The sequence below is a fragment of the Hetaerina americana genome, unplaced genomic scaffold (genome assembly GCF_022747635.1).
Source record: "Hetaerina americana unplaced genomic scaffold, ioHetAmer1.1.p SCAF_3, whole genome shotgun sequence".
In the NCBI taxonomy this organism is placed as follows: domain Eukaryota; kingdom Metazoa; phylum Arthropoda; class Insecta; order Odonata; family Calopterygidae; genus Hetaerina; species Hetaerina americana.
The window spans coordinates 20,737,566-20,751,345 of NW_027286874.1; the positions used below are offsets into that span (position 1 = coordinate 20,737,566).

At 41.2% G+C, this 13,780-nt stretch overlaps 1 protein-coding gene across 1 annotated transcript in view; it reads right to left on the reverse strand.

Moving 5' to 3' along the window:
• Nucleotides 1-645: 645 nt before the first annotated feature.
• LOC139691098 (LIM/homeobox protein Lhx3) overlaps nt 646-13,780 on the reverse strand; it is a 77,224-nt gene continuing 64,089 nt past the window's right edge. The window contains exons 6-8 of the mRNA XM_071588857.1: nt 11,501-11,627; nt 8,350-8,802; nt 646-824 (exon numbers count right to left, since the gene is read on the reverse strand). Coding sequence (XP_071444958.1) covers nt 646-824; nt 8,350-8,802; nt 11,501-11,627 — 759 coding nt within the window. The remainder of the gene's footprint in view (nt 825-8,349; nt 8,803-11,500; nt 11,628-13,780) is intronic.

Sequence of the window (13,780 nt, forward strand, 5' to 3'; positions counted from 1 at the left end):
CCCCTCGTCCTCTACACTTTGACGCAGAAAACGGTGATTTTCACTTCAGCAATGAAGTATAAAATTTTTCGATGAGGAAGTACCACTTATTCCAAAGTGAAAGAGTATAAAACATGCACCGAAGCATACGATGGAGAACTTACTATACACAGTCAATTTTTATAAAACAATTTCTTATCTTCTCATAACCAAGCGTTTCTTTTCCTTTCCTTCAGCTTGCCATTTTAGATAAACCACACATTCAGTCTTGCCAAGAGAGGCGCATGACTTAATCCTTTTAACAGGATTTGTCCATTTGTTCAAGTTCATGAAGCATGAGTTGATTTAACGGTTGGAAATATTGTGGTTATCTAATATAAAATTATAGTCTTTCAAAATTCATAATTCGGTTCGTTTCATTAATTAACACAGGATAACAGCGATTTAACTTTTTTTCGCACTTTTCATTTTTGTATGCACACGCAAGCGTCCAGCCCTTTCTTCCCGACTGCTCCCTCGGGTCGTGGCTTCGTCAGGCGGCATTCTGTCTCTCTTTCGAAACAATTGCTGGTTGGTCGGTGTCGATCTCCGTCATGATCTTCGGCCCTCCTCCCGCTCCCCTTTTCTGGCGCCCTCCTCCCCACCACCCGCATCCTTCTACTCCTCTCACTGGTCTGCCATAGCGCCCTCTTCGCCGCAGAAGTATGACGTCTGCATGGAGTAGAGTCGGTCGATGGGGTTGAGCGAAGGGGGCTGGTGGACGAACACGTGGTTGGCTGGCTCGAGCGGTGATGCGGAGTAGGGAAAGCCGATGAAGGTTGTGTCCATCTTGTCTCCGTGGCCGCCTTGCGTTTTTTTTCATTTTAGCATTAGGTGGATTAGAATGGAGAAAGAATGCGGTCAATTAGGTTACACAATTGTTCACTTACTTGCTTAATAATGCTAATAAATATTTCAAATTTCATACAAATATATTTAAAATAATATTAAAAGTTATCTGAGAAAACGTTGTTACTAAAAAAACTATCGTGAAGGGTTATTAAATGACTGCTAACCTGAAATAGGAAATCTGGAAACTCTAGCTCTTAACACGGTATATACTTATATTGAACCAACTATTCATGTTATTTTAAAAACGGCATTGAAATAATTCAAGTCATGTGATAAGTGGACAGGTTGGATAAGATTGACGAATTTATAAAAATGAAGTGTTAAATTGATAAACAAGGCCCATTCAGAAATATATCACTTCCTTGTATCCTGGTGATTATGCGATGTATCTCTTATGGGATAGGTCAGCTGCATAACCACACGGCGCACGACATTTTTGCCTTGTTTATAGTCACTCCTAATTGATTGTTTCCACAGTGGTTGCTTTAAATGAAAACGAATATGCCGTTAAAGCAGAAGACGAAATCATTGTCATGGCTGGCCTCAGTTAAATTTGTAAATAATAGCCATTGTAATCAACATGGAAGGATTTTCCAAATGGGAGACTTTAAAACCTACTACGAATTAAGATATTAATCTTCACTTTCACGGTGGGGGAGCCTATTTCTTTACTGTACCATGGCTCAGTTACCCATGGTGTTCCGATTACATGGATATCCCACTGCTTTTACAGGAGACTGTTTTATACTTACCCACCAATCGGAGTTAGAACCCGTAACCTTCCGGTCCAGTAATTGAATGCTCTACCCACTGCACCTCTTAGTGAACTATTGAAACAGTAAACTTTGACAAATCTGGATGAAAAATAATTAACTGAGCTCTTAATAATTATCGGGTTTGCTTTAAACAAGTATAGAGGTATTTGAACCCAATAAACCTAACTATTCAATTCTCTCTTAATTTATTTTGGAATGATATAATTTCACTTTGGAATCCTTAGTCGAATCTGTTGGCTAGACTCTCTTTGCTACACATAAGATATTATTTTATTCATCCTTTTATGTCTTTATTTTATGTTTATTAAGGACAAGAGTGGATTAATTGGCATGAAATGTGACGGCGTTAGGAAGAAAGATAAAATGGTCCCATCACTACAAGTGCTATTGTAAGATCTACCATGATTGAGGCATATCATTTATTAAAAATGCAACCATACTTATATTTTTTCAAAATACATAATTTGGCAGTTATGAAGAGAGAATATCAGAAAAGTATTAATACATACCCAAGTGATGTTTAGTTTGAAATCATTAAACCTTCGACCACTTTTCCTTCATTTATATTTCTTATAATATATTTAGAACAAAGTAAATTATAACAATGGAAATTAAGCAGAGATTTAATTGCGTCCTTGAGAATATTGCTATCAATGAATATAAAAATTGAGCTTTTTAATGAAATGCAAAGCGCACCCTTAGTTACACCTTCTGAAGGAAAACATCCAATAGAGAAGTCTCATAAGCTCAAGAAAACTGAAGTATCAATAACAAATTCCAGTTTTCTTAAAAAAAAATTCTGTAATACATTTGCTAATCTAAAACGTTTTGCCTGTGAAATGACAACCATGGCACATTCGGAATTCCTTTGTCATTTTAGAAGGAATTTCCTAAAAAAATAAATAAAAATCTTCTTTTTGGAATTGGCGAGAAATATAAAACAACGGATTTTTAAAGACGTTTTATTCCACCGTATCCTTCCACGATCCCTTCATCGGCAGCTTTATACAAAGGCTCTCAGCGATTGAAAATAAAATGAAAAATAATAATATCCTCTCGGAAGGCCGAGATAGAGAAAGAAAAAATAATCTTCTGAAACATCGGCACGTTTGAAGGAATTTTCATTTTGCAATATCCGCTTTCTCCTTAGAGTATGAAGCAGGGGTGGGGTTTTTTGGACTTCGAGGGGGTTAAGGAACAAGGGTAAAAAGGGGGGAAAGGAGGGAGAGTATGAGAAGCAGAGTCGGAAATGAGAGGGCTGGGTTGGAAGAAACGAGGGGGAAGGGGATTCGGAGAGACCTTTTAACAGCCTTTCATCCCGATTGAGATATTTGAATCCTGGCAACCATTCTCTACTCATTTTTTTCGAAATCTCCCCCGGTTCCGGGAAATTGTAGAAATCACAGCTACTCTGGGAAGGAAAGGAGGGATTGAATATCATCAAACAGAGACTTTCAATGCGAATGAGAGGTGGAGAGGTTGGACGGAGCGTAGGAGTTAGCCTGGGGAGCGGAGGGAGGGGTAGATACAAATACATAAAGAGAGATGGCAAGAAGGCGAAGGAATCGGTATTTTTCCGGCGCCACTGCTTTTAACTTAAATGATGCCGAGAACTCTTCAAAAACCTTGGCTCTTTTACTCAGCTCTCCTACCCCACTCTGTTTTCTCACCCCATTTCCCTCTTTCCCCTCCCGCCACCATGTCTCTGTTTCACCGACTCGGCACACGGGCAAAAAGGGTATGGTTTTCCTCCCTCTTCACCCTTTGAAATGTCTCATCTCCTTCCGTTTCCTATTACATCGTTTTCGAGGAAGTTTTCAGGGAGATTGCTATTCTAAGACTTAGAAAAAAAATAAAACTCCTTAATTTATTTTTCCTTTCCGTTCTCATCGCCTTCGTCCTCCTGTCTCACAAAAATGCCTCCTCTCTGCTTCCACGCGCACCAATCACACCACTAGCATCCCCTCGGCCCACCCTCGCTCCACTCCACTTGCTCCCTCCGCGAATTAAAAAAAGTCGGGGGCTACGAACGGGGCCCTCTTTACAGCGTCTCGCCAAGGTCTCCTCCTCCTCATCAGACCCCCGCGCTCATTCTTCCGTCAACCCTCCCCCTCTCCCCCACCCATGGTCCAGGCGGTATCCGAGGCCTCCTCCTCTTGCATCCAATGGCCTCCGCCCCACACGCACACTCCTCCCGCCACCCGGCGCCTCCTCTCGCCCAATCGTCTCCTATCCCATCTCGATCTTTCACCCTCCCCCGCTTTCCCGTCCCATCCCTACGATCTCTGGCCCAACCTTAAAAAAGTAAGGGAGCTCGTGTAATGGGGGGGGGGCGGAAGAGAGTGTATGGGGAGTGGCCATTCCACTCCTCTCATCGTCTTCTTTCGCATGCTCATTTGTCTCACTTTAGTCGACCCATTTATTCTCGATCGGGCCGACGGCAGTGAGTGGCGTCTTTGAAGACGTGCCAGGGGATTGGGGCCTGGGCGCCCCTTATGTGAGTGATGCCTGGGTGGATAAAAGAGGGTGGGTGATGGGAAAGGAAAAACTGACGTCCTTTTGCTTCCTCGTTCGATCCCTATTTTTCATTTTAAAGAATTTTCCCCTCGTTGCTCATTCCTGCGCCAGTGTCTTCGTATTTGCGTCAGAATGGGGATCTTTTTAGCCGTGGATGTAGGGGAAAATGCTAACAATGTGGGACTTACTAGTAGTTTTGATCCTCGATAGTTTGGGTTTTTCTTTGCATTCAAATCATTAATTCAAACGAAGTTATTTGTAATTATAATTTGCAATATCTTATAGGAACCTAAAATCTCTGCTTAATTGGATATTCCTCTCCAGTAAAAGGGATTAGCGTCTTCTAGAAAGAAAACAGTTTCTGTCTAAAATTTTGAGAAATAAAGTCCGACCATGGACGTGTTATAAATTAAATGTATGGAACCTTTTTTTTGATGAGAAATGTCTGTTACACTTTTGAATTAGTTCAACTGTCGGATTAATCGTTAAATGAATATACTCTGACAAGTCTCTCTACATTTAAATTAAGTCATTTCATTGCGATGATGTAAGATTATTCAGAGTTTGGACATTTATATTGTTGTATCTTCATCTAGGAATCATTATCCTTTCATTCTATTGGATATGCTAGGAGTTGTTGAATTTTGGAATTCTATCGGATTATTTAGCTATTTAGGCACTGTAATCTGCCGGCAATAATCCGCTGCGGACGTTTGCCTCGTTGGCGTATACTCTAAGAATGACAATAAGCAAATAGGTAATGTTGACAGTCTAATTGGATGGAAGACTTCGATGTTTTACGTGAAAAGTTCTCCGTTTATTGTTTTATAGAAGATCGGGATACCACAGAAATATAAAACTGCTGCCTAGAACAATGTCGTATGTGGTCCTGTGTAAAATCATTTTACATTCCCAAGATTTTCTTAGGTTAATTTTTATTCACGGCACTATTTCGGTGCTTTAATAGTTAAATTGAGAAGGTATAAAGATATATAACTTGTTCGAGGTGCCTTAATTAAATCTGTCATTATTTCAAAATGTATGGTTCATGATCTTTAATTTTTTGGGCTTGCAATGAAAAATATAATTACTGCATATATTATCAAAAAGCGGGAAGATAGACGGAGATTTAATGTATTAGTATTCTTCGAATGTACACCGGGAGCTATTTCTTCCGGCATTTCATCTAAATTTCATTCATTCAGTGTCACATAGATGCCTGAGGTTATTTCATTCATGGATGATTTCTTTGGGTACTATAACTCAGAATTTCAGCCATGGCAATGGAAAGTCAATACACACTCCGCACTCCTTTTCCCGTTAGACTCCACGAGCGTAAATTTCATTTAATCCCATTCGCACTCTTTTATTACGTCCTCCAGGCTATACTCATCTCTGACCTTTTTAGCACTATTATGAAACGGAGTTAGGATAGGGGAGCGGGGGTGGGACCTATCAAATGATGGTTCGGAGGCGAGTGGGGGTTGGAGGAGAGAGGAAGTATTCTGTGAAAGTAGAGCGTGGGGAAGAAGGATGATTCTAGAAACGGCAGAGATAGAATGGGAGAGAATGTATTGTAGAGTGAGTTGGATGGATGGATGAAGGGGGTAGGTGGTAAAAGTGCGTCGGTTGGTCGTCCTCATTTCGAGTCCACGGGGTCCGAATCGGTCGTTGTGAAATAATGACGGATAAAGTCAGGGTAAGACTTTTATTTCGCGGTCGTCCTCGCCCGCTCAATCGCCGCTTTTAACGGCCGGGGATAATGGAAGGTCCGTGGGAAATCGGAAGGAGTAGGATTCGGAGAATCGCGCTTGTGCAAGGGGGGAGAGAAGGAGAAAAAGAGCTTTGTATCCACTACACGCACAGTTAGAAGAGAGGTAGAAGAAAATAGGGAGGTGGGTGGAAACCATCGAGGAAAACTAAGGGGGATGAAACGGAAGAGGGGGTTTCCATATTTTTACTCGGGGGAACGAAAACGAAGGGAAAGATGATGGCTAAAGCTTTCAGGACAATAAATAAAGGATATAACGGGAGGGTTGCGGGAAATATTGGAAGATTCAGTTAGAAAAGTCTTGTAGGATGAGGTGAAATGGAGAGACATAGAAGATTGGCTATAGCCTGGGGCTGAATTAAAAGACGGATGCTCTGCTTTTTCTTATGCGCCGCTATTTTAACATCTTGATCAGGACGAAAAACTTAATTTTTATTTGCATTTGATATTACAATAAAATATTTGGCATTATTGAAAAAATAATAGTATGAATATTTAACGATAGAATTCATTTTATTTTTATCCTGAAATTTTAATAATTATCACATTTACTCACAGTACAAGTGTGATTCCAAACGAAAACGATTAAACCAAATTAATAGGTATTTTTTCCAATTTAATAATACTGTCTTAATCGCGTACAGCCTTGAGAGCTGAGGTCTTAGTTACACGATTTACTCGGTGATTTACGAGTTTTAGGAAGATAAGGAGAGAAGAAAATATTAAAGAGTAGCATGAAAAGTGGTATTTACACTGTAAAACGGAAGTTGATACGTATAAATGAATTACAATTAAATCGATGAAGGGGTGCCAAGGAATAAAATGATACGGAAAAAGAGGTGAGGAGAAGGGGAAAAAAAGACGATATCGGGAAGATTCAAGAGAGAGAAAGAAGTGGGACGCGAAGGCAGGTGGTGGCGGAGTTGTGGCGGGGTATAGGAGAGAGGTAAGGCGGGGATAGAAGATATAAGGAAGCGTATCCAAACGGGAGTGCCGGGGATGGAAGGACGTCGTGTGTCTCGCATAGGGAAGATGGATGTGTTCCTCTGGATCCGAGGCGAGGGTTACGGACTGAGCAAACCAATGGGGGTGGCGTGCAAGGGGAGGTGACAGGAATGGGAGAAAGGGAGAGTGAGGAAGGCAGCGGAGGGGGAGGAATTGGGGGAGGAGGCGTCGGCTCACGTAGGCGACGGAGGGGGCACTGTGAAACACCATCTCGCGTGGGCGGAGGAGGCGTTCCCTCCCCCTTGGTCGTTTGTTATTTGGCAGAAATGGGGGAAGAAGGGGGAGAGGATGGATGGCAGTATTGGTGGGGGTTAAGAATGAGGCTGGGGAAAATGTGTGAAGAGCACGCTGTGTCAGAAAGGGAAGGTAGGGGCGGAACTGAGGAGGGGGAGGGCGGGCATATGTTGTCGTCGCGTATGTGTGGGGGCGCGTGGTCCGGAGCCGTGTAGTCCTCCAAACGGCGATGGATCAAAGTCGCCGGCGACCCTTTCCACCTCGGATATGGTACGCGGGAATCCCACGTTTTGTCCCTTTTTTTGGCTCAATATTTTTATCCCCCATCGACGCGCTTATACATACTGCATGTGCGAGGGGTAATTTTCTCCCCTCCTTTGATTCGGTGCGAGGCGAATAAAAAAGGAGTGTCGGGGCTTAACGACAACATGAGCGCCTGTGTATCTATTTGTCATGTCATGTATATGTTTCACCCAGTGCTTATAGCTGAAGGGGGGTGAGGAGTTTAACACATGATCCAATGGAGCCTACATTATTTCTCCGGTTTCATCGCGAAAATTTACTTTTTAATCAGAGAGTAGTTTAGCTATCAAGTATTCGGAATATGTGTACTCCAAAAATGTACGTTTTCGTGGCTATATGATAGAAATGCAACCTTCTAGTAAGATCCGTTGGGAAAAAAACTATTTAGCTTTTTTTTAAATTAGGAAATCGTCGCATGCCTTGTTTTTTATATTGATAATATAAGTCAAAACTCTAAAATTTCTTGATACATAAATTCTTATGCTAACTGTAAATGACCAAAATATTGTGTTTAATTTACATAGTTACAGGGTAAATAGGCAAGGGCTTTGACCTATTTATTTTTAGCGCTACTTCTTCAAAATTATTTTGTAACATTTTTCAGGATATTTTTTTCAAAAACTCTGATGGGATTAGCATTTCCAATTTTAATTCTATTTATAATCTTTGTATCAAATTTGTCTCCCTTTTAACTATCATTACAAAATTGGAATTAAGTACACATGATAATATTCGCTTGAATTGATGCGTGTAATTGCGCCCGCTTATACCCTTTTGGTTTATTTGAGCGTCCAGCAAGGGTGGTGCTTATTTTTATCGACCGTCAGAGACCGTGAGTCCTTTCGTTTTGGTTATTCCTCCGGAAGCACGCACCTGCGTCGAACTCCTGCGAGGAGGGCGTGGAGGTAGCCGTGGTGGGCGGCGTGGGCTTGAAGAAAGGCGGCGGGGGCACCTGGCCTTCGCTGTCTATCTCTTCCTTCATGGTGAGGAAGTGGTGATGGTGGTGGTGGTGATTCGGGTGTAAGTGCGGGTGGATGTGCAGGGGATGGTGATGCGCCAGCGGGTGCGGGGGTAGCGGCATGCCCCCCGGGGTTGGAATCGGTGGCTGCTGCGGCGGGCCCACGCCGGCCCCTCCGCCCTGCGGGCCTCCCCGGCCCTCCGCCCCTGCACCCACTACCGCCTCCCGCAGCTCGGCCGCGAAGGCCGCCGTCTCCGCCCGGCCTGGCCCCCCGGCCACCACCACGGAGCCCGCCGTTAGGATGCTCCCGCTACCCCCGCCTTCCGTATCGCTGCTGTCGTTGTTCAGGAACGACGAGGCAGGCGGACCTTTTAACGTGAAAGAGAGAGAGATAATGGAGCGAGTGGTGAAACGCCGATGCAAACAGCTTCAACCCTATCAATCAGAAACAAACCTTTATGAACATCCTAAGTATAAAATATCTGACCGAGTAGAAAATTATTTTTTCATTGCCCCAAGTTAATTTTTTCCTATACCTCTTATTATAGTTATTCATGTTTGAATTGTATTAGTATTGATTTAATATTCGCCACGATGTTATTTCATGTTAGTGAACATGTGTGCGATCGTTCATCGTAACTATTTCTATTTTACTAATCAGATTGAGTGTTTGATATCTCACATGATGCAAATAATATTTTTATGTTTCACTCAAGACTAATGTTTTTAGGCTTTTGACTTATTTTTAGCCCTTATCCTATCACCTATCACTAGTAAGTAGATCCTCTGCCCCAAGGGATTTTGATGAGTCTTTGATTGTTTTCCGACTTCTTAAGACCGAAAGTATTTTCACAGCATATATTCATTTATGATCAAAAGAGGCTTGCACTGGCAGCCTAAACATGTAAGTTTGGCAGGTATGCGCTATCTACCATGTTAACCTAAAAGTTATGAATGAACTCTAAACATTTGAAGTTTTGGTATGAGAACTTCGGTTCAGATTCAGCTTGAACCCTTTTAGATGACCCAATATTTTCAGGAGAAACCAAAATACCTTTGTTCAAAACATTTTAAATGAGCGATAAAAATTGAATTATATGCTAACTTTCCATACTGATGAATCATATAATATTTGATATGCTCGGGCGTGGAGACTATTAATTTTTTTTCTTACACTCGTCAAAAACGGCAAATGACGCATCTAGTTTAACATGCATTTTAGATTTTATTGTATAGCACTAAGAATGTTAAAGCTCAATACAACTGGATTCCAAAAATATTCCGTTTATTCTACCGATTCCAATTTATCATCAATTTACCCACCTCTAGTGGTTTCCCATTAAGATGCCCTGAACTGAAAAGAAACCTCTTATTTGATGTGGGCACTAGCATGAATACATAATGAGAAAAATCTGTGGACACTCATTGTGAGCAATATATTCCTGTCAATATTTTCACTTACTACTTCAACAATTCATTTGCCCTGCTCGCCTAACTCTTCATTCAATTAATATATTTCATGTATATTATATTTTAAAACCCTGACGGAATTTCAATATTTTTCAGCTTTTTTAATAAATCAAGAATAGCTATTAATTTCAGCATAAAAAAATGCCTGGCAGGGTTTCTAAAGATATCGGTTCAATCCAAACTCGAAATTCGTTTTAAGGAATGTGTTCTGAAGTCGCCAATCGCTCAATAATTTATTATCTAGCGTGTTTTTTTAGATAAATAATGATTTTGAAAAGTTTAAAATGACTCAAAGCTTATCATAGAATTAAGAATAATCAAAATGAAATGTTTTCAATTCTGTCAAACTTTTTACCAGAAATTACATCGCCATCCGCATTCTGTTCATTTCGCATTCTTTTTTTGGGTAATATAGTATAGCCCATGTCAATAACAGGAGACCCATTTAGTATTCAAATTTCACTCAATACCTCTTTGTTAAATTTCAACTAATATTTCACTAACACTAAGTTGGAACTGTTCATAGAGCTATGCTACGCCCACCAACCTTGCTATGTATACCAAAAGTTCCAATGGCTTGAGTGATTTACTTTCATTATGCAAGTTTATGGGCCCGGAATTTCATGTCAATGGATTCGGGTGGCCGTAAAAAGTATCCAGAACGGATGCTTTCCACAGTCTCGTGCGGGATACAGGAGGAGACGCGAGTTTCATTGTTCTAATGGATCAGAGAGGGGATTGGGCGGAGAGGAGAGGGACACTGCGTGACCGACGGCGGCGCCCACAGCGCACGTTAATAGGAAATTACGGGGCCAATATGCGGTCAGCGGGCGTGGCGTGCGAGACAATGGCAAATGTAGGCGTATCCTTTGGAATCCATACGACGGAAGAAGGGGAGACGTTCCTTTTCGTTTGCACAGGGATTGAGAGAACGTTTATGAAGGCGGCGATGTCTTCGTTAAAATACACATACTGCATTCTGGAACACTGTAGTATATCCCTTACTTGAGGAAAATTTATTATAACTCTGCGTTTAGTTTATAATGCAAACTTTGATAAAGTTATTAGCATTTGGTTACTAATGTCGTACGGGTATGAATGTGCTCTCCAGCGTCATTTTTGTTATATACCTGTATCTATCAACCAGGACAGTTTGGTGAGTTGCTTATCTTTAGACCTAATTGACAGTTCGGCAATCTCTATAGCCTAATTGAAGTTATTTTTTAAATAATACAACAGTAAATTTTGCAAATAAAAACTGCATAAATGCTGGGGAATTTATTTCCAATGAATACGTCAATCTCATTTCGTGAATCATAAGACTAAAATACCCGTGTCACAAAAAAATAAACTATATTTATGTTAGAGAAGGGTAATCCGAATAGTCATCGTATTCGAGTTATCTTCAAATCTTAGATATATTAACGAGGAAATTTACGCTTATAAATTCTGTAATTAGTTCCTACCATCTACCGTCATTAAAAAAAATGAAAACAATTTTTTAACGGAAAATATATTTTTGGCAAATATTTTTCTGGAAATAAATCAGTCTATTTTTCCTAACAGTAATTACAATCTTATTTTGCTACAACTCACTGTTTTCCTCTTCCTTCATTTTACTTTTCAGACTCTTGTCGTCATTATCGCTCTCCTTTGACTTCCCATCCTGTCTTGCTTTCTTCTGGATTTTCTTCATTTTTGCTCTTTGATTCTGGAACCACACCTGGAATAGTAAGTACGAATACTTTAGTGGCGATGAAAAATAATTCTTTAAACTATTGAAAGGTGCTAAGAATTGATTAAAAAAATAGTTATTCAATTTACAAAATACATTTTATATTAAATATTAGGTTTTTGGTGCAATTAACATTGAAATTAATATTATTTTGGAATTACTTTTGAACGTTTCCACGTCATAAATGGCCCTAGTATTCTACTCAGGTTTTTCAATTGTTCGCTATACACCCAAATTAAAGAGCTAATGAAAACCTGGGAATAATCCAGAGATCATTTAAACTAATTATTCAAGGACTTATTTCGATAATAATTCCACATATCGCTCACCGAACTATATAAATGTAAGTTTTAAATGCGGTTTACATTTTATGCAATACCTTCAATAACATAGTGAGAGGCAGATTCATTTCACCATCACACGGAACGAGTTACATTCCCTACTCATGGTATCTCACCCCAATTTCGGGCGCTTTGACGGTCCATTTCCTTTGCATAAAGTCATCCCATTACATAGCGGAGTTGCCCTAATGGCACTGCACTTAGGGAATAAAACGGTCGGGAAATGGAATCTTTCGAGGCTTCTTCACCCGTTGACGCGAAGCAAGCGAACCGGTGTTTGCTTCTCACCCGTCTATCCTCCAATTAACTCACCTGATTCCCGAAGAAAGAATTCAGCAGCAATGAACACAATGGGGAAAGCTTTTGGAGGAGTCAAAAATAATGACAACGGGAAGCAAACTTAAAGTGTGGTCGGATGGAGGCGGGACACGAGGACACAAGGAGGAGGAGGGTCCCTTTTCTTGCTCCGATTTGAATGGGAAGGCCCGGAGGATGACGGCATGCGGACGCGGGAGGGAGGGAGTTGGGATACAAACGTATTACGTGCACGTGTGTGTGTGTCTATAGGAAGCTACAGGGAACAAGTTCATAACGAGGAACCTCCCTTGTACTTTAAAGTGTGATATTTCCGGGTGCGGGTTGGGGGATTTCCCTCAGACCTCGGTTTTAATGGTCTCTCCCTTAATTATATCGCGTGCTCTTTAGGGATTTCGGTGGTGGTGGCGTCGGTGGAGGAAGGGAGGTGGGAGGGGGCGGAGACGCAATGGAGGGAAAGAGGGAGGATAGGGGGGCATCTGCGTGGAAAGAGTGGGAGAGAATGTGACCCGAAAGAGAGCAACAAAGGGAAAGGGGGAGAGGAGCTAGAGACGTAGGAAGTGAGGAAAAAGGTGGGAAAATGAGCGGCGAATGGGATGGAAAGGGAGGGGGGAGGGCAATACGAGATGCTGGGGTGAGAATGCCCCTGGGGGTGCCTGGAACGAGGGCGGGGGTGGGAGAAGGGAGGAGAAGGGAGACGAAGTTCGTCCGTGAGGTGGAATTATAAATAGGATATGAAGGATAAGTTAAGGAGGGTCCCTGGCAAGGTGGGGAAAGAGATTCAGACTCATTCGATTGCGATTAAGGTTCTTTAACGCATTAAGTTGGTTTTTAATGCGCGGTGGAGGTGTGTGTGTGTTGGTGCGTGAGAGAGAAAGAGGGGTTGCGGGGAACAGTGAAAACGAAGGGCAGTGAGTAAGGGAGAAAATGACTTCATCCCAAACTAAGGATATTGATTTGCACAGAATACATTGCGCTTGAGCTTTATTATTAAACGGTGGTAGTCGCAGCGGAGACGCTTTGAGTGCAATGAAAACAGTTGACCAATTTTTATTGAAAATGTAAAATTGTAAAATCAGTTGTAATATTCATATTCATGGCTAGGATTACTTCTCATTACTTGAGCGACCTACTTTCAAATGGGTTAAGATGTAAGACCACTTAAAATGTCAAAGCACGATTGAAGCAAAAATTAGGATAATTTATGAGACCTAGTTTTATATATAAAATAGCAACGAATAGTGTAAGTTTAAGTTATATTTTTTAGCACATTATGGGACGTTTAAAACTGCATTATTGCAGAGAGCACATGTAATAACTGATGTAGCGCTATCAAGATTGCTATACATTCGTTGAAGAAAAAAATTTTGATTCACCTTGTACGGCAGGGAAATTATGAAGTATACGGTGGAAGCAGAATGAAAGAGATGTTTCAACACCGGCGTCCCTGAGGAGGAGGGAGGAATAGGGTGGAGGGATGGGAGA